This window comes from Poecilia formosa, unplaced genomic scaffold (assembly GCF_000485575.1).
Source record: "Poecilia formosa unplaced genomic scaffold, Poecilia_formosa-5.1.2 Scaffold299, whole genome shotgun sequence".
Taxonomy (NCBI): domain Eukaryota; kingdom Metazoa; phylum Chordata; class Actinopteri; order Cyprinodontiformes; family Poeciliidae; genus Poecilia; species Poecilia formosa.
The window spans coordinates 579,699-607,600 of record NW_006800238.1 but is presented as its reverse complement, the minus strand read 5'-3'; the positions used below and the strand labels follow the sequence as shown (position 1 = coordinate 607,600).

General features: G+C 38.3%; 1 protein-coding gene across 4 annotated transcripts; it reads left to right on the top strand.

Moving 5' to 3' along the window:
- Positions 1 to 6,571: 6,571 nt before the first annotated feature.
- On the top strand, positions 6,572 to 14,893 carry nek3 (NIMA related kinase 3). 4 transcript variants are annotated; one of them, XM_007572391.2, is made up of 14 exons: positions 6,572 to 7,041; positions 7,947 to 8,077; positions 8,327 to 8,420; positions 8,982 to 9,082; positions 9,177 to 9,260; positions 9,433 to 9,500; positions 9,599 to 9,685; positions 11,134 to 11,188; positions 11,362 to 11,562; positions 11,735 to 11,849; positions 12,555 to 12,722; positions 12,802 to 12,924; positions 13,046 to 13,160; positions 14,411 to 14,893. In XM_007572391.2, the coding sequence occupies exons 2-14, from the start codon at positions 7,961 to 7,963 to the stop codon at positions 14,475 to 14,477; spliced, it is 1,395 nt and encodes a 464-aa protein (XP_007572453.1). In that variant the 5' UTR covers positions 6,572 to 7,041; positions 7,947 to 7,960; the 3' UTR covers positions 14,478 to 14,893. The 4 variants fall into 4 exon arrangements, with proteins under 4 accessions (XP_007572453.1, XP_007572454.1, XP_016516330.1 ...); XM_007572392.2 differs by lacking the exon at positions 6,572 to 7,041 and adding an exon at positions 7,718 to 7,785; XM_016660844.1 differs by lacking the exon at positions 6,572 to 7,041 and adding an exon at positions 7,751 to 7,842.
- Positions 14,894 to 27,902: the final 13,009 nt, after the last annotated feature.

The window sequence follows — 27,902 nt, the reverse complement described above, 5'->3', positions numbered from 1 at the left end:
ATAATTATTTTAACATTTGTATGTGAAAACTATCTGCTTTTTCTCTGTGGCTTGGCAATACAGAAGCTTCTTCCTGCAATGAAAGTATAACACTGATTATCACCAACAGAACTCATATAATGCGATATGGCTTATTCCTTTTCAGATGGAACTATTTGTCAAGGTGGATGAAATTAGGAACACATTCACATATCAGTCAGTCTGACTCACAACCTCCAGGTGTCTGCTGGAAAGATGAACACTGGTGTTATTTTTCAGCATCGCTGTGAGCCCATGCATGAATCTGAATCTACAAATAACCCAGACCAAATCTTGAACTAAATTTGACAAAAAAAATTTTGTGGAAGAGATCGGGAAAGAGACAGTGAGGATCAATAGGACGACCTCACTGTCCTGTTGATCAGGAGAACTGAAAGGTGAAGATGTGTGATGCTGACAGACTTATACCAAAAGGAAAGAGACTGATTGGATTAAACACAAAGAAACTTCAAATTCAACCAAGTTTTACTTTAAGAGTGTTTTTACTTACGCAAGTGTTTTTCAGCTTAGTTGATAAATGTCACATATGTTTCATATGTTGAATGTTTTCAAATTATTTATAATTGCTTCAATTGTGTTAACTAAAATTTAAAAAAAAAGAAGAAAATTATAGCCTTTTGGCAGCAACTGTGGAAAATAGCACCAATACAAATGTTGGTACTACTAAAATACTGCTTTTCACTGACTGCTATAATTGCCACCGCTAGTGCTGTACTGTCACTCCTCCTTTCACAATGCTGTCGTTATCTATGTTGTTGAAAAGGACTGAAGTACTGAGATCGACAGGTGACAGGCATGTAGTGTGAGAGACAAGTGAACATTTCATAAACTTCCAAATAAAGAAACAAAAATGCAAAAGGAGTCCATAGAATTTTCTTGAAAAGCGCTATCTCAACAGAGAGACAACGGAAGAATCTACCGAGAAATAACAGAGACTACAGGGCTTGAAAACGCTGGGAATATGATGAGCTAAAGTGAAAGTTTAACACTAAAATAAAAGTGCAAAACACAAAGAGCAGAGCACTAGAAAAGACTGAGGATCTCAATAAAAAGGACTTAATCTTTGTCTGAGTAAGGAACACTGGGAGAGGCAAAAATGATTCAAATACCAAAATAATAAACAAAACACACACAAAAAAAAACATAAATAAATAGTGGTGCTACTCAGACTAATGTTACTACTAGGTTGTGCTATTGTTTTCCGTAATGCTACTTCTGCTACTACAACTATTGATACTTCTACTACTACTTCTGCTACTAGGATGGCTATTGGTGACTACTACTACTAATAATCACTACAAATACTAAACTGCTACTATCACCACGTTTGGATCACTGTTTTGTTTTTCAATGCGTTTGTGTTTTGACCGTTTCCTTGTCATTTTTATTTGTTTATTTCTTGCCTTATTCTACTCAGTTCACAGAGTTCATCATTGTTCTAATGGTGTTACCGTATGAGTTCATTTCTTTGTATTTAGTTTATTAGTTTATTCTTGTGTTTTGTTCTTTGTCATACTGGATTTTTTGTTTTCTCTTAGATCAGTGTTGTTCTTTCCGCTATGCTTTCTAGTTTTATTTAAGTCTTGGAGTTTAGCTCCTTAGTGTTAATTAGCCACCTTCCCTCAGGCTGCCAGTTTGCTCCCTTGCACAGCTGTTCCCAATCTCCTAATTTCTTCACCTGTATCTAATGTCATTCTACACTCATTCCCCAGTATGCACGCCCACCAGTTCTCACTGTTCTTTGTTGGTTTCATGTCTATTGTACAACTTGTTCTCTGTCTGTGTTCTTTGATCTGCACACACACCTGCAGCTCCGATCCTTTCTCAACCTACAAACCATGACAACACTTCTACTAATACTACTGCAGCTAGCTGTAATATTGCTGCCTTTGCTGTTAGTACTACTAATACAGCTGATGACACTCCTTTAATTATTTAACCCTTTGCCAGTGGAATCCACACAGCAACCCCTAAAAACTTAAGTAAGATAAGTGTAAAATGATGATGTAGCATCACTATTATAATCTAAACACAGTAAATGTATGTAACATTTACTAGCCATGTAGAAGTTGTGCAGGTTTAGTGTTTTCATCTCACTTGTAGGCCCCAAAAATCTGTGATGAATAAATCCAATAACAACATGGAGGACAGTGAAATGAAAATGGCAGCCATATTAAAGATAATCTTCTGAAGTCTTTATTCAGCAGAGTAAAATGAACCTCTTTAAAAACGTACGACAACAGGATGTCATATAAAGGAACCTCTGAATCCCAATAAGCCGTGGCCTCACTGCGGATTATTCTGATTGATTTCATGCGTTTTGTGAATTTATTTGTTCATTTTGTTTGAGCCCCTGATCGATTTTAAGTTGCGCTCGGTGATTTGTAGTGAGGCCACATTTTCTGTATTCCCCCTGAAAGTGTTTTGTATCAGTGAATATCAAACATCCCTGCTTCTCACATCGTGCTGTCCTTATCTAAGTTCCCACAGGACCTAAATTTAAAGTAATTTGTCTTACACATTAAAATGTTTCACCTGAGTTGCCACAGCATATTGCTGCAATATCTCAAGAAGCCACATAAATATGTATATAAAACCGAACCGAAATGATTAATAACAGCAGCTTTCTCTGCTTGTTAATGTGTGTGTTCACTCTTAAAGTTTTGGAGATGGAACCTTTGGTATTTTAAAGTGTTAAGCTCTTATGAATAAGATTTGTAGGATGTTTTTAATTTTACAAGATATACTTTACATTAAAATAAAAGAAAATGGTTTTAAAATGATTAATTTAAAGACAGAAGGATCTTATCAGGCTGGAGTGCTGCAAGTATTAACATCTTGTACGTATATTGTCCTGTTAAAGTGATTAAATTTTTATAGCTGAACACAAACATATCCATAAACGGCTCTGAAATACTTGCCAGGGTATCATTTAAAAACCACTGGAGCCTGATTTGCTTGAGAAACTCTTTCTACAGTAGATTTTAATTTCATTTATTTTAATTTTCCTTATTGCCCCACAGCTGCTTCCTGAGACTCATTCGTCATTTATGCAAAAGCAGAAACCAGGGAGGTTATTTTGCATTTTGAAGCTCCCTCAGTATCAAAACAGCGACACACACTCATTAAACCAAGGTCTTTATACAATCACGCTCTTCAAACACATTAAATTTGTGGGTATTAAAATTACCAAAACCCTTCAATTTCTCTGTGTTTTACTGGGATATTATGCGATTAACAGAAAGTAGGATATAACTGTACAGTGAACTTTAAAATTATTCATGATTTAATACATTTTTTTAATGCATTTGTATTCAGCAACTTTTGTTGATATCTGCATAGAACCACCTGTTGTGATCTGGGGGTGTGTGGGTTGTTTGTGCTTCTTTCTATGTTTGAATTTTATTTATGCTCAACCTAAATTTCATACATCAGAGATCTGATGGTTCCATAAGTTCCTAATATATTTTTCTCAATTGTAATATGCATATGATTGGATTAAAATGACCTCAAGATGACATTTGTTGAGAAATGGCTCTATATAACTGCATTGAACAACTGGATTGAATATTAGTTGACTCTGTTTTCAGCTTAGTTTGGTCTTTCCTTTATCTTTTCCTTGCCAGGGTTTTTGACATGAGCTCAGCCTTGCAGCTACAAATCTCTAAGCTGGTATCTATTCAAGCGTAGTACGTGTAGAAACTAATAAAATGTGTCAGTTTTTCTCTGCTAAGCATTCAAACTCAGTCAAATTTCATTATGTGCACCAGCAAGCATTAACTACGGGTTCTCAATTGGATTTAGATCTGGACTTTGACTGGGCCATTCTAACACAGCTCTGGTTGGATCAGAGCTGTGTTATAAAGGTTCAGAACAGAAGGGAATAAACACTTGGAATGAACTGAGATTAAATATAAATTGATTCAATTTACCAATTAGGTGACTTCACCATGTATCTTGCGCTTCACAGCTATGCTTTACATAACTGAAGTAGAAGGACATTATGACTTCTGCGGGGAGTTTATTGTTATTCTTTAAACATTTAAGTTCTATAATTTGAGGGAGAGCTTTTTTTGTTCATTCTGATTTAGCTGTAGAGTTAAACTCTGAAATGTTTCACATGTGTCTCTCCAGAGTTTTGAAATACTTCAGCCAGCATATGTTGAGTCCCCACCCAGTTTCCTGGCATCTCTGCACCAAGATGTTTTCACTGCTTCTCCTCAAACCTAATGAGACATTTTTTGACACACCAAGAAAAGCTGAAAATGCCCACCATATTTCCCCTAACAGCTTGGGCACCCTAGTCCAGAGGCTATGAGCAAACTGCTTCCCTGTGCCTTATTATTTATTCCCTTTATTTTGCTGCTCTGGCTGACCATTTGCAGGGAGGTGGGACAAACGTATGGGAAAGGAGCGAAAAAGAGGAAATAACAAGGCAAATGTTAGAAAATTGACCTGGTGTATGCTGTCGTCGGGCTGTGATGCATTTAGTTAGAGCAGCATGAGGACTTAGTGCTGAACACCCAGGGAGCATGTGGATGAGGTTTTCATCTCCTGAACTGACAAATCAAATGCACTTCAATTTGTGCATGCAATTTACACATGGACTGCCACGTTTCATTCAATAATGGGTGATATGGAAATCAATCAGCCAATAATTTGGCTGAATGGACTAATCCATCACACTGAATGTCAGAATGTTCAGTTTTTGTTTTTTTGTTTTTTTGTATGTGATGTGTTTAGTATAGATTATGCTTCCAAATTCATCACAGCGTTAAGATTATATTTATGTGGATATGAATAAGAACCAGGAAAGGCAATGAATAGATCACATTATGACATTATGTGCTCACTGACACATTTTCTGTTCTAATTTAGCAAACAGAACCAGAGTTATGGGACATCCAGATAAAATTTGTTATCATGGGAACTTGGGCGCTTTAATATTATTCAGAAGCAGAAAAGGGAAGAATATCAAATGAGCCAACATTGCTGGGGGTGACATTCTGAAAAGGTGTGACTTTCAGAAATTTTGGGGGGCAACAACTTGCATTCTATTCACTTAATATTCTTTATTATACCATGGCCTTTTAGAGGCAGCAAAAGACCTCAGACTGGAGATATTGATATTCACTTTCTAGAATATCAATGTCCATAAACCTACAGCCAGAGATGCACTGAAATAGTTCAGCATGTTCTAAGCATGTGTTGGAATGACCCAGTCAAACGTTCAACAGGAAATGAATGCCAAGGTTTGAACTCTGATGTTGAACTCTGCTGTCTGATGCAAGCATGTAATGTTGTAAATTTACCAAAATAAAGTTCATCTGAATGTTAAAAGTAAATCTAAATTTGAGCTATTTCACAAAGAAATTGACACAAATTTCTGAATATGCAAACTAGCACACATTCTTTTCTTTTGAATCCCATAAAATCCCAATTAAACTCTGACAAGTTTGTGGTTGTTGCTTGACAAAATACAAAAAAAAAGAAGCTTAAAGTGAATGGATACTTTTGCAAAGAACTGTACATTTTCAATAAACAAATGAATCAAGACGAGAAAAAAAACATTTTCCTCAAATATACTTTGTATCATATTCTTAAGCCAGTGGTTTACTTGTGTCTGAAGAAATAAAGCCTAATATTTTTCTAATTCAAATCTCAAATCATCTAAATACTTGAGTTATGTGCTCTCAGATAAATTTCCCCCTCCACACTGAGCCTTTCAGACCTAATTAAGAGTTTATATGAGGCCCTCTGCTGTCAGAAGACCACTTTTTTATTTCCATCTCTTTCCTAATTTAGCTGCCAGTCATTCTGGCTCACATCCAAAATACCCAATCTTTGTGAACTAATATCAGGCTTCTCCATCTGTGACCAATTAAAGCCCTTTTACACTGATCCCATCATATGTTAGCTGCTCTTCATGCATTCATAGCTGCAAAAGCAGGGGGTAAAGGGATCATTTCAGCTCCCCTTATTACATTTCCTTCACGGGCATCATTTTATCCATGTCACGACGGCTTGACCCTGCAACCTGACACACTCTGCCTACTTTTTAAAAAGTGTGATTAGTAGTTCTGCCAGGAGAAAAGCAACTCCAACCGTAGTTTGAGGTCAGCAGCTAAATCAGGGCTGCCCAAAGTCGGTCCTCGAAGGCCGGCATCCTGCATGTTTTAGTTCTCTCCCTGGTTTAACGCACCTGGATCAAATAATGGCTCATTAGAAGGTCTAAGAATAACAGTTGACATGCTGAAAAGGTTGTTACCGCCACCAGGGAGAGAATTAAAACGTGCAGGATGTCGGCCCTCGAGGACTGACTTTGGGCACCCCTGAGCTAAATAGATCACTAAACCTCACTGTTCAGAACCTCCTCTTATAAAAACAAAATCCTCGCAGAGCAGCTGGTTCTGAGTCAAACAGAACTGGTCTGTAAAATGATTATTTACCCAGTGGTGTTTTGTTTTTTTCTACTAACAAATGTAAGCTGTCAGTAAAAGCACAGCTGGGTAATGAAGTATTGATTTTCACAGCAGGATTTCACATAATACAGAGTTTTAAAATAATGCATTGAAGGGGAAAAAAAACAGCTTATTCTGCTTTATGTGCGCTTGTGTCAATTTTATCAGAAGAGGCACAAGAATAAAGCTGGTTTTAGTAAATTGTATAAAGTTTTGACATATTTGAACATAGATTCTGAAGGATTTGGGTTGCATTTGAGTTTCAAGGAGTTCAACTTTACCTGTTTGAGTCAGAGTTTGATCCCTAGTCCATCTAACGATGTTGGGCACTACTACAGATAATTCAGAAGAAGCGCATAGTCGGGACTCATTCTGCAATAGCTTATCTGGACAGCTTATTTTTTAACTGGAATTTTTCACAAACAACCAGAGAGAAAATATCTACCGACAATTGTGAAGACAGAAACGTCTTGTTGATGTCAAAGGAGCAGGGGTAGATGGGTTCAAATTGACAGAAAGGTAACAACCATTCACTACCAAGGTAGGTAAACACGGCATGATCACTGAAACTGTACATTAATGGATTGAGAAAATGCTTCATGACCAGCTGCTCCTCCATTTCAGTTGTTACATTCAGATAGGGTCATGAATTTTCTTGTTGGTTTAATAGTGGGGGTAAATTTCCTTGACACACTTTTGGTCCCTTAATGCCAGTGGCCATTCAAACACCACCTGAGTGTTGTAAATCATATTATTAATGGCTAATCTGAATGACTGCATCTAGCAAGATATGGCAAAATGTCACAAAGCTTACACTATAGCAGACTTGTTTCTTGAACACAACAAGTGGGCAGCATTTAATTAAGTGGCTAGTGGCTCTGTCTCTAGAGTGACATCGATCAAATTAACATGTCTAGCTAGTAGCATTGAAGTACTTAGAATATACTGATAACATTTCACTGTGGAAAAATATATTCTTCAGTAAAAGTTACCCAGAGCTGAGGAAAATACAGTATCAAGACTGGCTCACATAAAATTAAAATAAATAAATAAAAATCACGGAAAAGAAGTAAAGCTGATATGACTTCACTGTATTAAAGTTTCATCAAATGTCACCATTGTAAATCCGAGCAATAACGGGACATACTTTTAGGCAGTTTTAGGAAATAAATATGGGGATCTGCCACCATCTAGTGGCCACACTGCGCAATGCAGGGGCGTCCTTCGCTACGTCATACAATAACAAGGAAGTAGCGACCAAGCCATCAGCACCATGGGTGCATGGGTAGATTTATTGTCACTGATTGATTTCTAATTATAAAACTTTGACCTTGCATGAACAATAAGCATAAAAAAAAAAGATTTTCAGTCTTTATTAAGAAATTTCTTGATCGTACAATGACTGGGTTTATGTCTGGTGTGTTTTTTTTTGTTGTTGTTGTGTAGTTCGGTGAAGTATCATGGAGACATACTCCCAAATTAGAGTGATCGGGGAAGGGTCATTTGGTCGGGCTGTGTTGGTGCAATGCAGAAACACTCAGGAAAAGTATGTACTTAAGGAAATACAGCTGCCAAAGGTGAGTACGAGCATAATCTTTTAAATGTAGCTTTGACGTAATTTACAATAGAATAATCCTTTGTATGGTACAGTTGGAATTTATTCTTAACTTAGGGGGAAAAAACTCTTAAAGGCGACTGTTACATTAGAAAAAGAGTTAAATAGTTTTCAGCTATAAAGAAAGTGACCGATTAAAGTATGTTTTAAGCAAAGGCAGATTACTGCTCATTTACAGGAGTTGGTCAATGTTTATTGTCGCATTTTACAGAACCAGTCCAAATTGCAAAGTTCAAGAAGGGAAGCCGTTCTACTGTCCAGAATGAAGCATCCCAATATTGTGGCTTTCAGGGAGGCATTTGAAGGTAATTTTACACAGTACAATTAAAATGACTTACAGCATCTTAAAGTATATTTGTATATTTTATTGACATTTGTGTTTTCTTATTCACGTTATACCAACATAAAGTAGTGGTTCTTACATCGTATGACAAACTCGAGGTGTGGATGGAGAAAATTTGACTACATAAATTTTACGTCTGGACTTTAACTGAGCTATTCTAATACAAACATGCCTTGATTTAAACTCTTACACTGTAGCTCTTCCTGTATGTTTTGGGTGGAAGGTGAACAGAGGCCACAGTCTCAAGTCGTTTGCAGCTTCTAACAAGCTTTTTTTTTTTTGTCATAATCTTTTACAATAAAAACTGAAGAAAATGTATTCAATTCTTTTATTGAGCTGGGATCATAAAAGTTGCTGGCCCCTGGTCTAGACCATACAATATAAATAAAACAGAACAAGGATTGTGATCGAACTGGACAAAATGTAAAAAAAAAAAAAGTTCAAGGGTTGGGAATACTTTTTACTCCGAGCTGTGCAAATATCTTTGAATAAGATGAAAGGAAATGTGGTTGTGTGTTTCCAGGGGATGGCTTCTTGTGCATTGTTATGGAGTACTGCGGTGGAGGAGATCTGCTTCAGAGGATCCAGCAGCAGCAGAAATCCTCTCAATTCACTGTTGAAAATGTAGGTCGATTTCCCTGAAGCTGTTTTTTTTTTTTTTTTTTTGCTACTGATCTTCTTTTTGTCCCTGTTCTAAAATTTTTTTCCTCTTCCCCAGATCTTGAAGTGGTTCGCTCAGATGTGTGCAGGTGCAAAACATATTCATGATAAAAGGGTTTTGCACAGAGATTTAAAGTCCAAGGTAGAGTTGCATTAAAGTATGGATTAACATTCGGGCTGAAGTGAATTGCTCAACCGTAACAGAGACGAGTGCATGATCACCCTCTTGTGCATAATGTCATTTTGCCACAGCTCAATGCTCTTATGTTTTGCCTCATGTTAAATCACCACTTCGGTCTCATTTCCTGTCGCAGAACATTTTCCTGACTGATGACAGTTCAGTCAAGCTCGGGGACTTCGGCTCTGCTTGTGTTCTGAACAGGTGCTGCAGGAAAACACATTTAGATCGCCTGTCCAGGCTGATTTCTCATTGCCGCTTTCGCTGCTGTGTTTTAAAGAATGACTGTGAATTTCTTGCAGCTCAAAAGCTTATGCTCAGGCATATGTTGGGACGCCGTATTATGTGGCACCAGAAATCTGGGACAACAAGCCGTACAACAACAAGAGGTACGCTGCAGCAGTTATAAACCTAATTATGAATCATTTAGTGATTAAAAATATTTAAACAGACAAACCAAACTGATTTGACTTTTGCAACAATAAATATATACGTACTTCTTAGTTGCTGAAAAACTCTTATGTTTTTGGTTTGTCTTGTTGGCAACAACATGTTGCCAGACATAAACCCAGACTTCAATGATTTTCTTTATTTCTCTAATAAAAGTTTGGATGTTTCTTGTCTCTATAGCCAGGAGGATATCTATCTTAAAAAAAAAAAATATATATATATATATATATATATATATATATATATACACACACACACACACACATATATTAAGTAACCACAGAGCGCAGATTTCCTGAAGAACTTCAGCCCCTTCCAGCAATAAGTTTTGCTGCTTAAAAGGATTTGTGGAGGAGTTGTTTTCAGAAGATTCTCTAAGCCCATGGTGGGCTTGCCTTTACCGATTCCTGCCAGTTTTTAATGTGCTTCTGCCTGCAGATCAAAACGCTGGCCTACATACAGATATCTGCACAAATTCTGCAGAGGTTAATCATATTATGCACCATATCTGGAAATCCTTCAGTTATTCAGTTGCAGTTTTACAATTAGAAACATTATCATTCACTTCTACATGTGGTTTTCTTTTTAGAAACACCCCGGGCAATGTGCTGGACGGGGGCATCTTTTGGGAGGTTGGGCAGTCCCTTGTGGAGTACTGGTGGATGGAGAATTTGTTGCTTTTCTTGAATTGCTGGTAGTCACGGGTTGCAGACTTTGAGTGTGGTTGCATTGACGTGAGAACCTCTTAAAAAAAAAATAATAAAAAAATCTCCTATTAAGCGCTTTTTGCTGTGCAACTATTATTCATTTAATCCAAAAAGAAACCCGTCAACATATCAGTCCTAAACTCAACCAGGAAAGACTGAGCTTTTTAAATGTTGATGTTAAAAGTATTTTTTTAGGTGCAGATGCATCCTTTGCTACAAATAATCGATCACACACCGAATGCTGTGTTGCTGCGTTTTGGGCAATAACATTTTTATTTTCTTGTGTATAAAAGAATCAAGTTATTTGCTTATTTGCATTTTTGAACGTATTTCAAATATTGTATGAAAATAAGCTTAATAAGTTAAACGAAAAATCTGCAGAATTTAATCGTCGGAACAATTGATTAGCTAATTCAATAAAGTCAGTGGTGCAACAGGAGAGATGTGTGATTTTATCCCTGACAGTTCAGGGCAATTTACTGTTTCACTCAGCTGTCAGGGCAGGATATGTAAAGAAAAGAAAAACAAAAAAAACAAGGTGGAGTTTTGAAGTCAAGCTTAGTCTCAGTTCCCATCTGAGCAGGAGTTATGTAACTGATGTAATCGTAATTCTCTGTGACTGTGCATGACAAATGTCTGCATTGTGTGAATAACCACTTCTGTCTTTTTGTGTTCTGCAGTGACGTGTGGTCGCTAGGCTGCGTCCTCTACGAGCTCTGCACCCTGCAACACCCGGTACTCGTCCTCCCGTGCCCTGGGTTTAACCGACCGGACCGCTGCTTAAATATTTATGAGTCACTGACTAAAATCAGCTAGATCAGCCTCATGTTGTCAGCTGAGTTAAATTAGCTGTTGTGTTTTTGTGGCTTGTTGTCTCTCTGACCCTTACTCCCATTTCTTGCGTTCAGTTCCAGGCGTCCAGCTGGAAGAGTTTGATCCTGAAGGTGTGCCGGGGCGCGTACCCTCCACTCCCCAACCACCTGCCTTACGAGCTGCACTACCTGATCAAGCACATGTTCAAGACCAATCCAAAAGACCGGCCGTCGGTGCGCACAATCCTGACCTCTCACCGGGTTTCCAGACTCCTGCGCTCTCATCTGCCCCCACAGGTGGAGACGCTCTGATTTCACAGAGTGATTTTACAGCTTGTCCTTTGACAGGAATGTCAAAATCAGTTGAAACTCTTACTCATATCCCTCATCTTTGGAATCTGACAAAGCTCGTGTTGGTTCAGGTTTTATTACGCGCTGCACTTACTGCTCTGGTTTGAACCCTTTACAGGCTTCAGAGGAGGAGGGAGAGAAGAGGCGAACGGGTCGATGGAAGAAGGAAGAAGGGCGGAAAGTGGCCAATTTCCTGGGAGAGAAGAGTTTAATAAAAACATCAACAATTGAAGGTGGAAAGTTCAATACGCTTGATTTTAACTTGTCTTAGCAAAGCATTCCTAATCCTGAAACATTTTCACTCTGTTTTTAGGCTACATCCTCAAACTCAAGTGTATTTTATTGGGTTTCATGTCAACCATCAGCATGAATCAGAGCAGAAGTGTGAAGAGGAAGAACAATAATATGTGGAACTTAATAGTGTGGTGTACAGTCACATACCTTAAAATAGTGTTTGTAATATTATAAAATAATTTTATTAAATAGTTTGTATAGATTTAAAATGAACAAGAACTAAACATGAAAATGGTGGTGAGATTTGGATTATGGATTAAAAATAATTTGAATATTATTTAGAGGTGGGGTATAACAAATGTTTGCACTTCATGATAATTTATTACTTTATTTTATATGTTCTATCATATGAATAACATTATTGCGACAGACGTTAATATTGTTGTGTGACTGTTTTGAAGTAATATGTTGATTATAGTATAATAATGCAAGTTTGCACAATAAACCTCCATTTTGCAAACACTTGGAACCTAAATCTATTTTAAATATCCAAAATCGAGCAAAAGGACGAGAAAAACAGAAACTGTAAATAAAATGGATTATGGGGTCTCCAAACAAAATTGCCCTTTAAAAAATATTAATTGACTCATTGAGCTCATTTTAGTTTATAATGCGATTAATTGATTAATGTCTTACTGCGACAGGCTTGGGTGAAGATGTACCTAAAAGCTGCTGTGAGAGCTCAGAACCAGGCTGTAGGAAGCAGTGGACGGCTGAGTCACCGAGCGCCGTGCTGCAGATGTTGGCCAACGCCAGCCTGGCTTCATCAGACAGCATGGCTGCGGCTTGCCAGACCGGCTCCACCCGTGAAAGTACGACAGCGGCGAAATTTAATTTCCTGAGCTGTTTGCAAGAAAACTAGATCCCAGTGTTCCTTCCTTGTTGTTGCAGGTGACTCAGAGGCCGGCAGGCAGAGAAAGCAGTGGGTGCGGGAAGCTCCCGAGCGGCTCCTGGGCCTGCTGGAGAAGGCCCAGCTGAACAAAGCTTTCAGCACCTTTTTAATTCACAGAGGAGGTCAAGAGCACGCTTTCTTTTTTTTTTTTTTTTGCCCTAAGCATCCTCAATGAAACATTTAAATCATTCCAGATGGTGTAAAAGGTTTTATTTGATGCAGGGGTTTTTTTTCCGTTTCCAGATGACAACCCACTGGTTGGGCCCCTCTCCCGGCAACAGGGTGATGACACCGATGGGCCCGAGCTAGAAGTAGCGGACGAGTACAGACTGCAGCCTCGCTCTGATGATGAGGACACGTAAGAACGTTTGCTTTTTTTTCCCACACATTTTATGTTCTAGTTGACGTGTCATCTTTCTTGTCATGTAGTGTCAGTTAGAATTAGAATTCAACTTTTTTGTCATTGCACGTCACAAGTACAGAGCGATGAAATGCAGTCTGCATCCATCCAGAAGTGCTTAACAAGAAAATAAAAATATTTTAAAAATGTACATTGAAGTTTTTTCTTCTTTTAAAAAAAAATGCTAAAAAATAAGTGTCATGAATTAGTCACAAGTTTAGATTTTTGAGTGAATATTGGCCGTTAAGCGGAAGGAAAAGCAGTATTTGTGTTAGTTTAACTGATAAAATCACAATAAAATGCACTGAGGCGGTAACATAAGAAAATGTGACAAGTTTAAATGCTTATCACTATTTTTGAAAAGCTCTCCATGTTGTTTTTTGTGCCACATTAGGTGGTTTCTAATGTTCAGTCACATTAGAAACCAACAGGTTTCACAAAATGTTCTTGTAGAGAGAACAATCTAAAATATAAACGGTGAATAAGACGCAACATGTTTCCACCACATTTGACTACTGTTGATGTGAGGAGCAGCCACGCTGAAATGCAAAGTCGACCTTACATGTCGTGATTTGGGGTGGTCAGAGTGGCTGAAATTTCTGAGTGGGAAGTCCGACTTGAAAGGGCGTTCCAGTTGATTTTTCTGACTGAGAGGTTAGAATCTCCCAGTTCTGACTGGAACACAGCATAAGCCCCAGGAAAGCAACCAATTTAAATAAACTTTGCTAACTATGATAACGAGAGTGTTCATGCAAATGTCTTATTAATGGCTTCAAAGAGAGTGTGATTAAAATGAAGCTTAATATTAGTGGTAGTACCCTTCTGCACACAATTCTAGTTTTTGAATTTCAAGTTGTTTGCTGTTCGATCATTCCGCCCTGAAACAAAAACAGAGGTTATCCTGAAAAACCCAAGTATCACACATAAAGTCCAATAATGAAGCTCCAGATGGTCAGAAATACAAAGGAATGCCCAAAATGTGAACATTTCCTGTTCATTTTTATGGATAAGTTGGACTTTCCGTATATTTCTGAGCCAGTCTGTGTAAAAATAAACAGTTCAGACCCTGAATATCGATGTGGACAGAGTGAGCTGTCTGAGTACCTGCAGAATGCCTGGAATGTGTTAGCTTTGTATCGTTTCTATAAAACAGCTCTCCTACGAAAACACTGTTAACATTCATTGTATTGTGTGTTCTGTCCACACAGGGACTTTGAGGAAGAATCTCCTTGTGACTGGGTGGATGAAGTTGAGAAAATATTTTCAGAACACTAAAGCCTCGTTCCTTCAGACCTCAAACAGAAAACACTAACTTTTCAAATGTGCCAAACTTTTTCTTTTCTTTTTTTCCACAACGTTAGTTTGGGAGAAGAAGTAACTTTGAATATGTGAGTGAAATAATTGTGTCTGTAAATGTTTGTTTTCTGTGTGGTGTGTGTGAGTGTGTGTGTGTGTGTGTGTGTGTGTTTTTTTTAACCGAGTGGAGCATCTGCTCCGTACTTTTTGGGACGTCGGTGATAAGATTCCCAGAAGACTGAAGGCCGTCTCAGAGGCTGATCCTTGGGAAAGCAGGAAATATTAAGACCCACAGAAGCTCATTTCCTCTGATATCAAAAGTAGACTAAACATGTCTTTTCTTTAATATTGTTCGACTTTCACGCTCTTGAATTAAACCTAACATTGTACACATCTGGCTCTTTTGTCTGTTGCTTTGTTTTATTTATGTTGTTGCAGACGGGTTGGGGCTTTGTTCTTCTTCCCTCCACTAGGTGGTGTTAAAGCTCCTGCCTGGACTTGGATTGAATCGAAGTTATAAAGAATATCTTAAATTGAATTAAACATGAATGCTTATTCTCGTTACATGGGAGATTAAGACAGAGTGTGAAAAGAATCTAGTTTTCCAATTTAAAAGCTTGACATTGTGGAGGAAAAGAGAACAATAGAAAAACCACAAGTTTGGCAACAAAAAAAGCCAAGCCCTAGCCTCGCCCAAGTCGTTTTGGGCTCACCAGGATATAGACTAAACTATAAAGAGGCTGATTCACCAACAGTCACTCCAGAGATGAATTATCCTGGTTGCCAAAGTTTATCCGGAGAAGGAAACCTCCTACTCCATGACAGGAGTTTCCTCGCCTTGAGCCTTTCAGTCTGCCTGGGAAATTTTCTTTTTTTTTTTTCTAATAAGGAAGCTCAGTGAGGCAGCTCTGCGCTTATCGTGAACTCACAAAAAAAAAATCCACATCCAGAGTTTACAGTCCACCCCCCTCCCTGCTGTTTTGACATTATTTTTTTCATGTCCCCCTCCAGCCCCCTCAAAGAATGCTCATGTTCAGTGAAGATACAGATAAAGTGGAGCAGCAAAGTTGACTTATAGTGCCACCGAGTTCTGTGTCCTGCAGATAGGAGGGTCTCCCATCAGTGGTCAAGATGTATTTTAACTGTGTCCTCACAGCTCACCACATGACATGAATAACTTTCCTTTCTGTGGTCTCAGACCTTCAGTCATTTTCTGATAGGAAATGAAAAATAAAGTTAATAAAACATTGTAAAAGTTGTATAAATTTGGAAAGTGAATATCCTTTATCTGTTTTATCTATTTTTGACATGTATTTTATGCGCTTCTCAGTGGTCAGTGGTAAAGATGTTAATGGTATTACAGCATTCAAACATAGTTGGCAGTTGCTGAGTATGTTTATACTAGTATTTTTAGTTGATTTTTTTGTTTTGTTGTGAGGCCTCCTTGCCATTACCATAATCTTTAGCTCCCTGCATAGACCATCAATGAAGTTCATGTCAGGACTCCGACTTCCAGACTGGAAGTTCCAGTAATAAGAAACATCTTGTTAGGAAAATCCCACATTGAGAAATAATTGTCTCAATCAAAATCACATTGGCTGCAAGTTAGATTACTGTTTATAAATGCTCTAAAAGCCACAAATATCCGTTTGTCTCAGTTACAAATATGACATAATGCATGCTACCCATCCTTCCATTGGATATACCTAATTATAATGCAAGGTCGTAGGGGGTGCTTAGTGCTATTTAATTAAGGGTAATTTGTGTTCATCATAAGTCAGAGAATGCATAAAATAAGTAGCTGCTCTCTTAATTGTCTGCTGTTAATGTTGGAGACTAAAAGAGAACCACAGAGAAGGATCAAAAAGGAACCATTTCACCACCAGCAGCAGCCTACCGAGGTGAAAAAAGGCAGGAATGATCCATGCTTTCCTGCCAAGTTCTGACCTGAATTCACCTGAAACTCTTCAGATCCGACTTCAAAACAAAACAGACAAAAAGCAATGTTACTGAACGATAATTTTTCCCACTGTTGCTGTCTACACATCTTTCACAGGGTGCTAATAACTGTGACAAACTTTGCATGTTTATATTTCCCAAAATATAATGTTTCAGGAATAGCATTATTTTGTAATCAGGCATGCTGCTAATGCTGAAAATGACACATGCATGAAATAACTTTGCAAAGTAAAGAAGAGTTCATAAAAATGTAAAGTTGGCTTCAATCTCTGGTCACAGTAACCTCTGAACAGGAGAAAAGCAGCAAACATGATGCTAGTCTGGCCATTGCCTTTCGACGCACTTCCTCTTGGTTTTCCTCTCCTTTTGATGCCATTTCTGAGATTTCTCCCATTCAGCCGAATATCTCCACTTGAAATTCAGCCAAAAATGAAAAGTTACCAACAATGGGATCAATTTCTAATAGGCCTATATAGTTTCTTAGTTTGGCAATGACAGCAGAGGAAGTGAATGAAGCCATTGAGCAATTCAAGTTGGAGCAAAATAAATGCTTAAAACGTTTTGTTGCTGGCAAAGATGTCGCTACCCTAGTCCCCACAGGTTTGTTAACAGCACATGTAAGCTTCAATGATCTGGCACCTTACATGCATCATGGATAAACACTAAGAACCAGGTAAAATCAGATCCAGTCTTTTAAAACTTCAGCAGAAGAAAGTAGAACAAGGGGCTGGTTTTTACCAGGCTAAGCTGATACTTGTAATATACCAAGCAGTTTGTGTAGATCAGAGGGACAAAGCCCTTGTAGTTTGCTAATATTTATGTGTTTTTCTCCTTCTCTTTTGACTTTGCCTCAGCCTAAAAAAGTACTGAAAGCTCGTGAAAAAAAAATCTCTCTACAAAATACGGAGCGAAAAGGCTTCTTCTTGCAGGAAGGATGTTGATGTTGATGTTGACATACTGGCGTATGTCATAAATGAGCCAAAGGAAGCCATGTCTGGGGATGAAATGCATCTGTCCATCACTTAAACTCCCACTCTCTCAACAAGTGGGGCTTTGGACACAAAAGAGGAAGTGCAACTTTAATTTAAGCATGTCTGCTTATTATTATAAATACAGTGGAGAGGCATGCTTAAGCCTGCAGGTGTGTTTGCTGACAAAAGTGAGCAAAAACACTACAATGCCTCAGAGGTGTTCCACGAGTTGAATCTGTTTACATGAGAGAAATCTGTAAACCTGAAGCACCAGCATTTCATTCTCAGTCTTTGTTGCTCTGAAATGTGTTTTATCTGGTGTTTTGGTGTGGACACTTGTGTCACTTGTGTCACGGTGAAATCGTATTTCACTTGGGCGCTTAATCTTAAGTGAGTCACTTATTCTTTTCCTGCTAGTTCTGGTGACCTGATAGGAGACAATCAAGAAACATCCTCTCTTATCAAACAATGCACTAAAGGACCCCTCATTTTGTCTATCTGGCAGCTCGCCTGCACACGTCGCCCTCTCAGCTGCTGTCATTACTGTTGATGAAATGTTGGCGCTGGCTATCAGCAGCAATCTCTATTCCCCTTTTGTCTCTGTTTTTGCTCCCGCTTTCGATTATCCCAGGTTTCACTCAGGAAGAGCTCTACAGATGCGAGATGACCCAATGATCTCTGTCTGGCTACTGATGCTTGGAAAGCCGTTTTTCAATCAGAACGCACCGTTGCCTCTGCAACCCTTTTGTTTTCGTTTGCTTGGACACGACATGTGGATCTATTTTTATGCTGCATTTGCATTTTCGGTTAATATTTACAGCCTTACTGGTAACCTGCAGACAGTGAGAACCTTGAACATGAATCACCCGTTAAGGAGAAGTGCTGTCTGTTCTTGATGGGGAGCAGCTCTTCCTGTTAATAACAAAGCACTTTGGCGCTGCTTGGGAGTCTCTTTGCAACTATAAATACGAGAGCCGTCATTGTTATGATTATTTCTAGCGCGTTGCGGCGACCCTCCATTGTGTGTGCTCGCCACTGTTTTTATGCTCTGTGTCACACAATAGAAATTGGCGTGGCCAAGAGGGTTTTGGTGTGGTGGAACAATTTACTAGTGGCTAAAAGACCATGAACGTTTAAATTTGGATATGGGTGATTATATGAAGTGGGTTGCAGTTAGGCTTGTTTAAAACTCGATTATTTTTAGAGCAAAAATTTGTATGGTCCTGATGAGCTGTGCAACTTTAGTTCTGCCGCCATGTCTCTTTGTCATCCTTCCTTATTTAGACAATTATAGAACCACTATGCGCAAGGACCATAGACAGAATGGCAATCCTGAGAAGAAGAAAAAAAGGCAATTACAGACAATATAAAGCAATGTGAGCACATATCACGTTTTTATGTTGGCTTATAGAATACCTAAAGCTGCTAGAAAAGTGTGAGAATGTCATATACATACAGTATATTTCCACGGAGGTTTTTTTAGCTCAAAGAAGTACATAATCATGGATTGAATTGTCAATTCAAAGTTCAGTCTGACTGACTGAGTTATTTTGTGAAGAGGAATCTGTAAAAATGTGGAAAGCTGTTAAAGACATGCCACAAAAGGTCTGCAGCTGTAATTAGAGAAGATTGGTTCTACAAAGTACTGACTTAGGGAGGCTGAATTTAGAGGCACACGTGTGACCATTTCTGAAAAGCATTGCATCATTTACCTTTAACTTCATAAAGCTACACCATGGTTTGTGTCAGTTTGTCACATTATATCCCAATAAAATACATTAACGTTTGAGGTTGAAATTGGGAAAAAGATAAAGAAAGCCACTTTGTTTTTGGACATTTACTTGTTCCAAGTCATACGTTTTATTACAGATACAGTACATTTAGCTAGAAGGAACCTGCCACTTAGCCTAAGAACAAAATGGAGAATGGACACAGCTGAGAAAATAAGGGATTTGAAATAAAATATACAGACTCATTTAATTCAAAGGCGTGTTTATTTTCGTATCGCAGGGATGCAGAAGCAAACACACTCAACTGCTAATCTTCTGCAAGCCTCTCCATGATGTCCTTAATGGACACACCTTAGCAGGTACAGCAACAGCAAATAGCACAGTGGGATGGGAAAGACGGCAATAAATTAGACTATTACTAAAAAGTTCATTTATTCCAGTAACTCGCAATGTGAAACAATTGCGAGGTTGTTGTTTTTAAAATGTACTTTTAATCTAATAAACATGCCTTATTGGGATGTTTGTATATGACTGCACATTACCTAGAAATAGCAAAGTCAACAGCGACTCAACAGGGCTTAACTGTGAGAACTGAGTGTAGAAAAAAATCCCAACACTTGACTTGCAATGAAGCGTTTTGTTGATGTCTATTCAGTTATTTAGTAACGTTATATTAAAGCCTCATTGCCCACATATCTTTAAATTGGCTGAGCTATTTATGTGGGACAACAAATGCTCCATTTCTCTACATACGTGGTGAAAATTATTTTCTCTACATATTTTTATTTTTCTTATTTTTCTGTGATGTAGAAAAATAATGAAATCGACCTGCAACATAATGCTGCCACCACCATGCTTGACAGTTGGTATATTGGAAAGCCTCGCCTTGACTCCTCCACACATACATGTTCTACTTGTTGTCCAAAAGCTAAATCTTTGTCTTATCTAACCAAACCTTTTGCAGAAAACATTTGGATTCTCCAGCTGCAAATTTCTGTCAAGCTTGAAAGCATACAATTTGGAGTGTGGATTCCTCTCTTCCTCTGTTTTCTGTGTTGACACTGACACTTGTACCTTGACAACTGCTGGATTGTTTAAACAATGTAGGCTAACTGGTTGAAACCCGTTGGAAGTATCAAGTACCCCAAAAAGACACCAAAACTGGTAATACAAAGGACAATGCCTCCCCAAAACACAGTTGTCTTCCCCAGCTTTTTGAAATGCGTGCAAAGGTCAGGTCTATGCCAAGAAATCAACCAATTTAAATAGATTCTGACTGGATAGTGGTCAATTATCCAGCTGGAATTATAGCGGAAGGTTGTTGATAGCTATTAAACCTTGTGGTTTCTTTGTAAAACTTTTTTTTTCAAATATAAATGGATGCATGTGGTACATTAGAGCTGTTTTTATCCAAAAAATGAAAATAAACTTAAACTTGTGCCCTCACTTCCATTTTTTTCTTTAAAAAAAAAAACATTGAAGCTCTGCTGAATTATCCGCCTACTCTGAAAAATGTACCATTAAAATGCACAAGTGTGTGTAAAGGTCTCATCTCCGTCTTGTATTTATTGCAGCATCCAATATAGCAGCTTGATAAGATAGTGTTAAATCCTGTCTGTGTTTACGTGTTGTCTCAGTTCCTGTTTCAGTGAAATACAACTTATGTTCTATGAAATCAGTTTGTGGCCTGAGAGGTCCTGTAGGGTAAAGGTGTCTAACATAGTTGACATCACTGTACATGTTTTTGGGAGGTTTTTTTGTTTTGTTTTTTTCCCATCTCTTGTCAGTGCTTTGCTCAGACATAATGATGCTTCCTATTTATTTATTTCAGGGGGGAAAAAAATGTCCAGGATAGGGTTATTTAAATTCCAGTGAGTAATCCGGCTCCTAATTTAGTTTTCCTTCCAGACCCACAGCTAACCGCCGAGGCACCACAAAATGAATTTAATGAGTCAGTGTGTTGTCACAACATAACGGCTGATACAAGCCAGGCTGCTGCATTAAACCAGACAACAAGCAAGGATCAGTGTGTGGTCAGTGGTAAACAAATGCATTAGTCCTGCCTCTTCCTCTGCTCATTTCACTGTAGTGCTGTTTAACTGGTTCCAAGACAAATAAAAACAAATTTTAGACAGTAGTATCACACTCCTCCTGATTCTTGCTCACACAAAGGTGATATTATTATTAAAACTTATAATCTAGAAGCAAATTCAGTAGCTTATGAGCCTTTCTCATTCAGTCATGGTATAACTACAAAGCTGATTGAGTGTGTTGGACCAAAACAAAATGGTGCATAATTTTGTTGTGGAAGGACAATTATAAATGCTTTTAAAAAGCTTTACTTTTGTTTTACAAAATATATTGAACTGACATTGGGCTGAAATTATTAAACAGACTAATAGTGACAAATTGGTTATTAAGATAAACAACAATTAATTTAGTAATCAATTAATTGTCATCTGGAGCATGCATTTTTGCTAAATATATTGTGTTAAAAAAATGGTGGTGACAGCATCATGCTGTGGGGATGCTCTCCTTTAGCATTGACAGAAAAGCTGGTCAGACAATGGGAAGATTAATAGGACTAAATACATGGGAATCCTTGAAATAAAAATCTGTTAGAAACTCCACAAAACTAGAGAACGGTACAAAGATTCACCTTCAAGCAGGATAAAAACTCTGAACATGTAGCTCAAAATATATCCATTTGTCAGAGCCCAGACTAGATTTTAGTATTAGTTCTAGAAACTTCCTGTTAGAATTGTTTTCCCCATCCAGTTTGACTAAGCTTAAATTGTTATGCAAAAAAAGAAAGGTGGGAAAATTAAGTCGCTAAATGTGCAACATTTCACAGTATTTTCCTTGGGGGTTGTTGAAAATACATAATTCTGTGTTTTCCTTCTATCTCTTTTAGCTAGTTGCAAAGCTAAAGCTACAAGAAATGACATGTTAGGAAACGCCTTCAAAGCTACATGGTGGATGTGACACACTAGGGAACGCCCTCTTTAGGGCGAAGCTTAGAGGCTAACAAAGGAAGTTATCAACTGTTGCTTGTTGACATTTTGTCCTGCTAACACCTACAGGTAGCAAGAAAAATGGAACAGATGTATTTTGGTATTAATAAATAGAATTTATGAATTCAACTCACTGGCTCATCTTCAATCTCATACATCAAGAACTTAGCATGGAGTATGGATAAATTCTCCACAGGGTACCAGAATAAAAGGGGCAAAAAACAATGACATATTTGTTCTTCTTCACAATTATCCTCTACTTTGTGTTAGCCTCACCTAAAATCCCTATCAACGTTGGTGTTTGTGGTTTTGACATTAAAATACAAGCCGAAACATAAGGCAGTATGAACATCTTTTCAAGGCACAGAGTGTGCTCGAAAGAGCAGACAAGAACTGAAGAAAAATGTTATCTACTTTGTTTTGGCACACTTTTAATCACATATTTTTCATATTTTCACTGTGGACAGCTGGATATAAAACAGGCCCCTGTCTCTGAAACATAAAGTTCTCAAGAACAACTTTATAAACTAAGCAGGAGGTTCAAAACCTCTCCCCTAATGTGATATCCTTGTAAAATACCCGTACAGGATGTCCATTATGTATTTTTGTGACACTCTGATTTCAGGCTTTGGCTCTGCTTGAATTCTTTTGGCTTTATCTGTCTGTTCCATGGGGGCTAATTGTGGGGTTTGTTTTGGAGCGTTGCTGATAACCTCAGGGCTATCGATGAGCTGTGTCCTTCCCACCTTGAGGCCAAATTGTTAGGGGGTTGCCTTTCCAGGATCCTGGTTCAAAAGGACATGGAGGCTTCAGGCAATCGTCTGTTGGGCACCCCTTCCCCCCTCTTCGACAGGAACTTACAGTGCTAAATGACATGATCATATCTCCCCCCAAAAAATTTGATTCTCGGGAAAATGTCGGCTGAGAAGGTGTTGTCAACTATTTTTGTGTGCAACATGTAGGAGACTTGATTCTGCCGGGGAAGAGAGGGAAAGTGTTGGGAGCTCTTACGAGACTCTGTGGACATTCCTAATGGAGGACAGGCTGCCTTTGGGTCAGCCTGTCCTCCATTAGGAATGTGCTGTGGAGGGTGTCTTGGGTATTTTCTTAAGTGTGTGCTGTAGGATTATAAGGGTTGCTAGGAGAAACTGCTCTAAAACAAGAAGATTGAACAGAAGCTTTAATTATATAGTCCTCACCAGAGGTTTCAAAACAAACTTTACTGTTTCTGCATTATTGGATCTTCTTTGCAGATCTTCCTACGGTATCCTGAGGTGGAGTATCTCACAGGCTAGAACTTTCTTAATTAAGAAAAAAAAAAAAAAAGTTTATGCAAAGACTTAATTTTCAAAAGTGTCAAAAAAGAAAAAAGAAATCAAGATGTCTGAAATTTGACCTGGCATACAAGATAAAATCCTGACCGTTGTTGACTCATTCTTAATTCATCAATGTTTGGAGTTTGTGTGAATTTGAAGATTGACCAGGCTTCTCAGCCCAACCTTCAATCTTTTTGTCCCTGAGATACCTTTGTATTATGAATGGATGTTTCATTATGCTAGAAAAAACATTGTCTATCATCAAATCACTGGATTGCTGGGAATTATAAGTTATTTTATCCACAAAACATACACACTACACATTATTTTTTAAAGGATCCTTCACTGCTGGCATGACTCGTGGTAGTGTTGATCTTTTTTTTTTTTTTTTCCCCAGATGTTCCAAACAGTTTGAAAGAGAAAATACCTGAACCCCAGTCCTCTGCAGTCCAGAGGACTTGTGTAAGAAATGCTTTTCTTGCAGAAAAGTGGCTTACTATACTTTCTTTATAGTAGTTAAACATCCTTATTGTCTGATGGGGCTAAAATAATGCAAAAATACGTTTTTGTATGCTAATAATATCTTTCAATTCAAATTGCGACCATAAAAACTCAACCTGGAAAGTTAGGAAGAACCTAAATTTCTCAGTCTTGAAACTTTCATCATACACTGAAATAAGTTATATATTTAGCTATGAATGTGCCAATTTTAAAAAGCCAACGTAAAAAGTTTACAGTTTAATTTTACACTATTATCTCTCTTTCTTTTTAGCAGAATAAAAAATGAGAACTGAATGTAATTTTAGTGTGGCTGTTTCCTAGGGTTACTACGGTGCTGTGGAACTACAAACCTCTCATTTCTCTTTTTGAGGTCTGTTCTGTCTAATTAAGCTACTGGAAAGTATTAGCGTCTTCACAACGGCCGCTCAGTCTCACTCTAAGCCGCTCAGTCTCACTCTAAACCCTCTGAAGGAGGAGTTCACGGCATCAAAAGCCTAACTTGTATAATCAAGCTGAACACACCCAATTCTATTTTTTTATGCTTCTTTAAAAGCCTCTGTGAAACCAGGCTGAGTCAGACTCAAACAGTCTTTGTCAAGAGAAAAAGATTAGGCGTGCTATTATACAGTGTGTTACACAGAGGCAGTATATTGATGGTATAAAAAAAACAGTAGTTTGTGTTATTATACTAATGCAGCATTTTCTTGATTTAAGATCACTTCTAAAGTGAAAACTAAGTGTGTTGAAAAGAACAACTGCTAGCCCAGCAGGTTCCCACAGGGGTTGGCATAGGTCCACTGCAATTTTCTCTGTATTGGCCATTAAAGGCACCCTTAAAGACATTTTTTAGTCACTTGGGCCTTCCTTTCCTTTCTTTTTCCATGCTTTACTGCTGTGTAAGCCTGATGCAGTACTCTTGTTTCTAGCACAGATTGAGTTGAACAGTCAATGGGTGTGGAATGTCCTATGCATGCACAGGTTTGGTGATGTGGTGATGATTTTGGGAATCGGAGTGGCCATCCCCTTTGGTTTGGTGTTGTTTCAGCAGGATGATGAGTTTCTGGTTGGTGGTCTGAGGTTCTGAGGCCATCTGTGGTCTTCGGGGACTGGGATATGTTTGGTTGTGGACAACTTCCTTTTAGGTCCTCTGGGGAGATTTCACCAGACAGAATGGCGCAATTTCACTAATTTTGCATGTTTATTTATGCCAAATGCAGTCTGAATTTCAAGAAATCAAATAGGCGTTGCATTTCATATGCCCTGCATTAAATGCCAAAACAGGCATGTGAAAAATAAAGATATAACCCAAAGGTGTTTTTGGGTGTGTGTGTGTGTGTGTGTGTGTATGTGTGTCTGCAGCACTATAAATATTTTCCAGCTTTATTCATTTTATTGACTTCAATTTGTTGACATCATAATGTCAATAAACCTCAAAAAAGTCGATTTTACATAATATCTCCTCCCCCCCTTTTGTTGAACAAACTTGTTACTAACACCATTAAGAGAGCATTGTGGAAGTGAAGAAATCATTCAGCAATATTTAGAGTGCAGAGACAATCCTAAACGTCCATATAATCTAATCTGGCTGTGCCAACTATAAAAACACTGTGTGCCACAATGTGTGTGATGATTTTCAAATTCCTAGATAGGTTCGCAGATTACTGTGTGAGAACTGCTTCTTCCCAATCCCATTAACGTACTCTGGCATGTTGGGACTTGCAGCTTTTGAGTTTAATGCGTAACAGTGGTGCTGTCATCCCCGCTGTCTCAGTACACACCATCTGAAAGTGAAGCAATCACAATATTTTCCCTCTTGTGTTTCAAATCTAAACACTCGATTGCTCAAATGGGGCAAGCCACGTTATAAATCATCTTCTGTCAGTTATACGAAGCAGGAACTTCCTGACTCATGTGCTAAGACACAAACAGGTCTCGGCAGACTGGATTCTTGGCTATAGGTGAAGACTCATCAGGTTAATTAAAACAGAAACATTGAGGCTTTGTGCTAATGGCTGCTGTCAAATTAAGCTTCCTGGGTGTGACACTGAGCTACATGTGGGGCCTCTCAAATAAATCTACTGAAACCTTTGGACAAAATACATGTATTTTCATAAACACCATGTTCTCCCAAATTAGGGAGTGTTTTATAAACATGCCAGACACAGTCCCTGTTTCATTCCTTAGATTTTGAGCAACAAAGAACTAAACTGGTCACATAACTGCTCCAGAGGATTGATAAGAGATGTTTATGGTGGAGACGATGGGGAGTTACACGGATTACATGCGACTGTGTTGCTTCGTTATTTGGCAAAGCTATCTCGTCTCATTCTATCCTGCTGCTTGTTAATGGTCCCTGCATCTGGTTTTACATTGAGCCAGGATGTTGTTGTGTCAACACAGCAAGATTTCCCTTTTTCTGCTTATTAACCACATCCTGATAGCTGAAGGCAGGTTTTGTGGTTCTATTGAATTATCTTTGCCAGGAAAACGAGCCTTGTGTTGAATAATAGCCCCCCCCACCTTCCCAACTACACAACAGAATGTGACTAACTGCTATAAAAGCCGACGCTTTCTACAAAATTGATGGAACAGAAGTATATGGCATGTTTATTGTAATTACAAGAGAACAGTGCAAATATCCAAATAGGCACTAGCCATGTCAGGGTAATAACAGTCATTTCCTGCCTAATTTTCCCTGTGTGGAGAGGAAAATAGCTGATCATCTAATGCAGTGGGCTCCTTCCCCCAAATCCATTGGGCAAAATGGTGCTCCCCCCTGTCATGTGACCTAAGCTCTGGATTGAATCTGAGGACAATAAGCGCTACACCAACCTCACAACTGACCCAACCCAAACTGCCTTTCCTGGTGTCAGATTTCCAGCAGAAATCACTGCTATGCTGATACAGGCTGACAGTGCTTCAAAGAGCTCATCAGGAGGATCAGAGGAGAAACATGTCAGATTTATCACAGGGTGATCTGGACCCAAAAGCTGACAGTCTTGACCAAGAACACTTTAGGGTCTACAAGAGCGACATGGTGCTGTGATGACACCGCTGACGGCATAAACATTAGATTAGTGATCTTGTGTTGCGGGAAATATAGTTTAAAGAACTCTTCAAAGATAAATCAGTAGATCCTGCATTAGACCAGCACTGATTGGTGACTGGGCGGCCAGAAACTCAAAATCCAATCCAATCTTTTTACTATCAGTGAAGATATCCCAAGTAAGTGCTAAGAGGTTGCTTTAACAACTCTGTGCTAATTGTGCTTATTAATCACGTTACTTTACAATGTCAACTCTGATCTGTTTAGTCTGCTGTGGTATATTAGTCGTGCTCTTTTCCACTGCAGAGCTGTGTAACGCTGACTGCTCTCACATACACACAGTGTGATGTTGCCTCTGGTATTATAGTGATAATTGATCAGCCAAACAAAGGCTATTTTTTTAGGACTGTATAAAAGACTGTCAACTTGAATTAACCAGACTTGCCAAAGTTTTAAGTTTTAATTTCCTAATAATACTTAGTCTGCTTTATTACAAAATAAAGTGGAATAACTTAAAATATATGATGGTCTGTCAGACACCAAATTGTTTGTTGAATCTGATTAGTGAATTTCTATTTAAGACACAGATATAATTACTCATATTAAAGCTACTTTCACCTTTCTAGACAATTGAAATGTCAAGAAAATTTAATATGCACATTGTCCTTGTATTATAGACCAAATCCATTGAGATTTATCATACAAAGCTGCTGGTCCACACGCCCAACAGAATGAAGAACAGAATGTATACATGACGACAACCTGCACCTCGCCTGTGTTTTCTCATCCTGCAGCCTGTTGGGAAGGAAAGGTTCAATTGAAAACATACCGGCTGTGAATGCACAGAACAAGCAGGTCTCTGCCTCT

Excerpts from the sequence above, each read along its gene's own strand:
- nek3 (XM_007572391.2), top strand. The coding sequence starts at position 7,961 with ATGGAGACATACTCCCAAATTAGAGTGATCGGGGAAGGGTCATTTGGT. Across the intron at positions 8,421-8,981 it reads TTTCAGGGAGGCATTTGAAG|GGGATGGCTTCTTGTGCATT; the intron begins GTAATTTTACAC and ends GTGTGTTTCCAG. Across the intron at positions 13,161-14,410 it reads CGCTCTGATGATGAGGACAC|GGACTTTGAGGAAGAATCTC; the intron begins GTAAGAACGTTT and ends CTGTCCACACAG.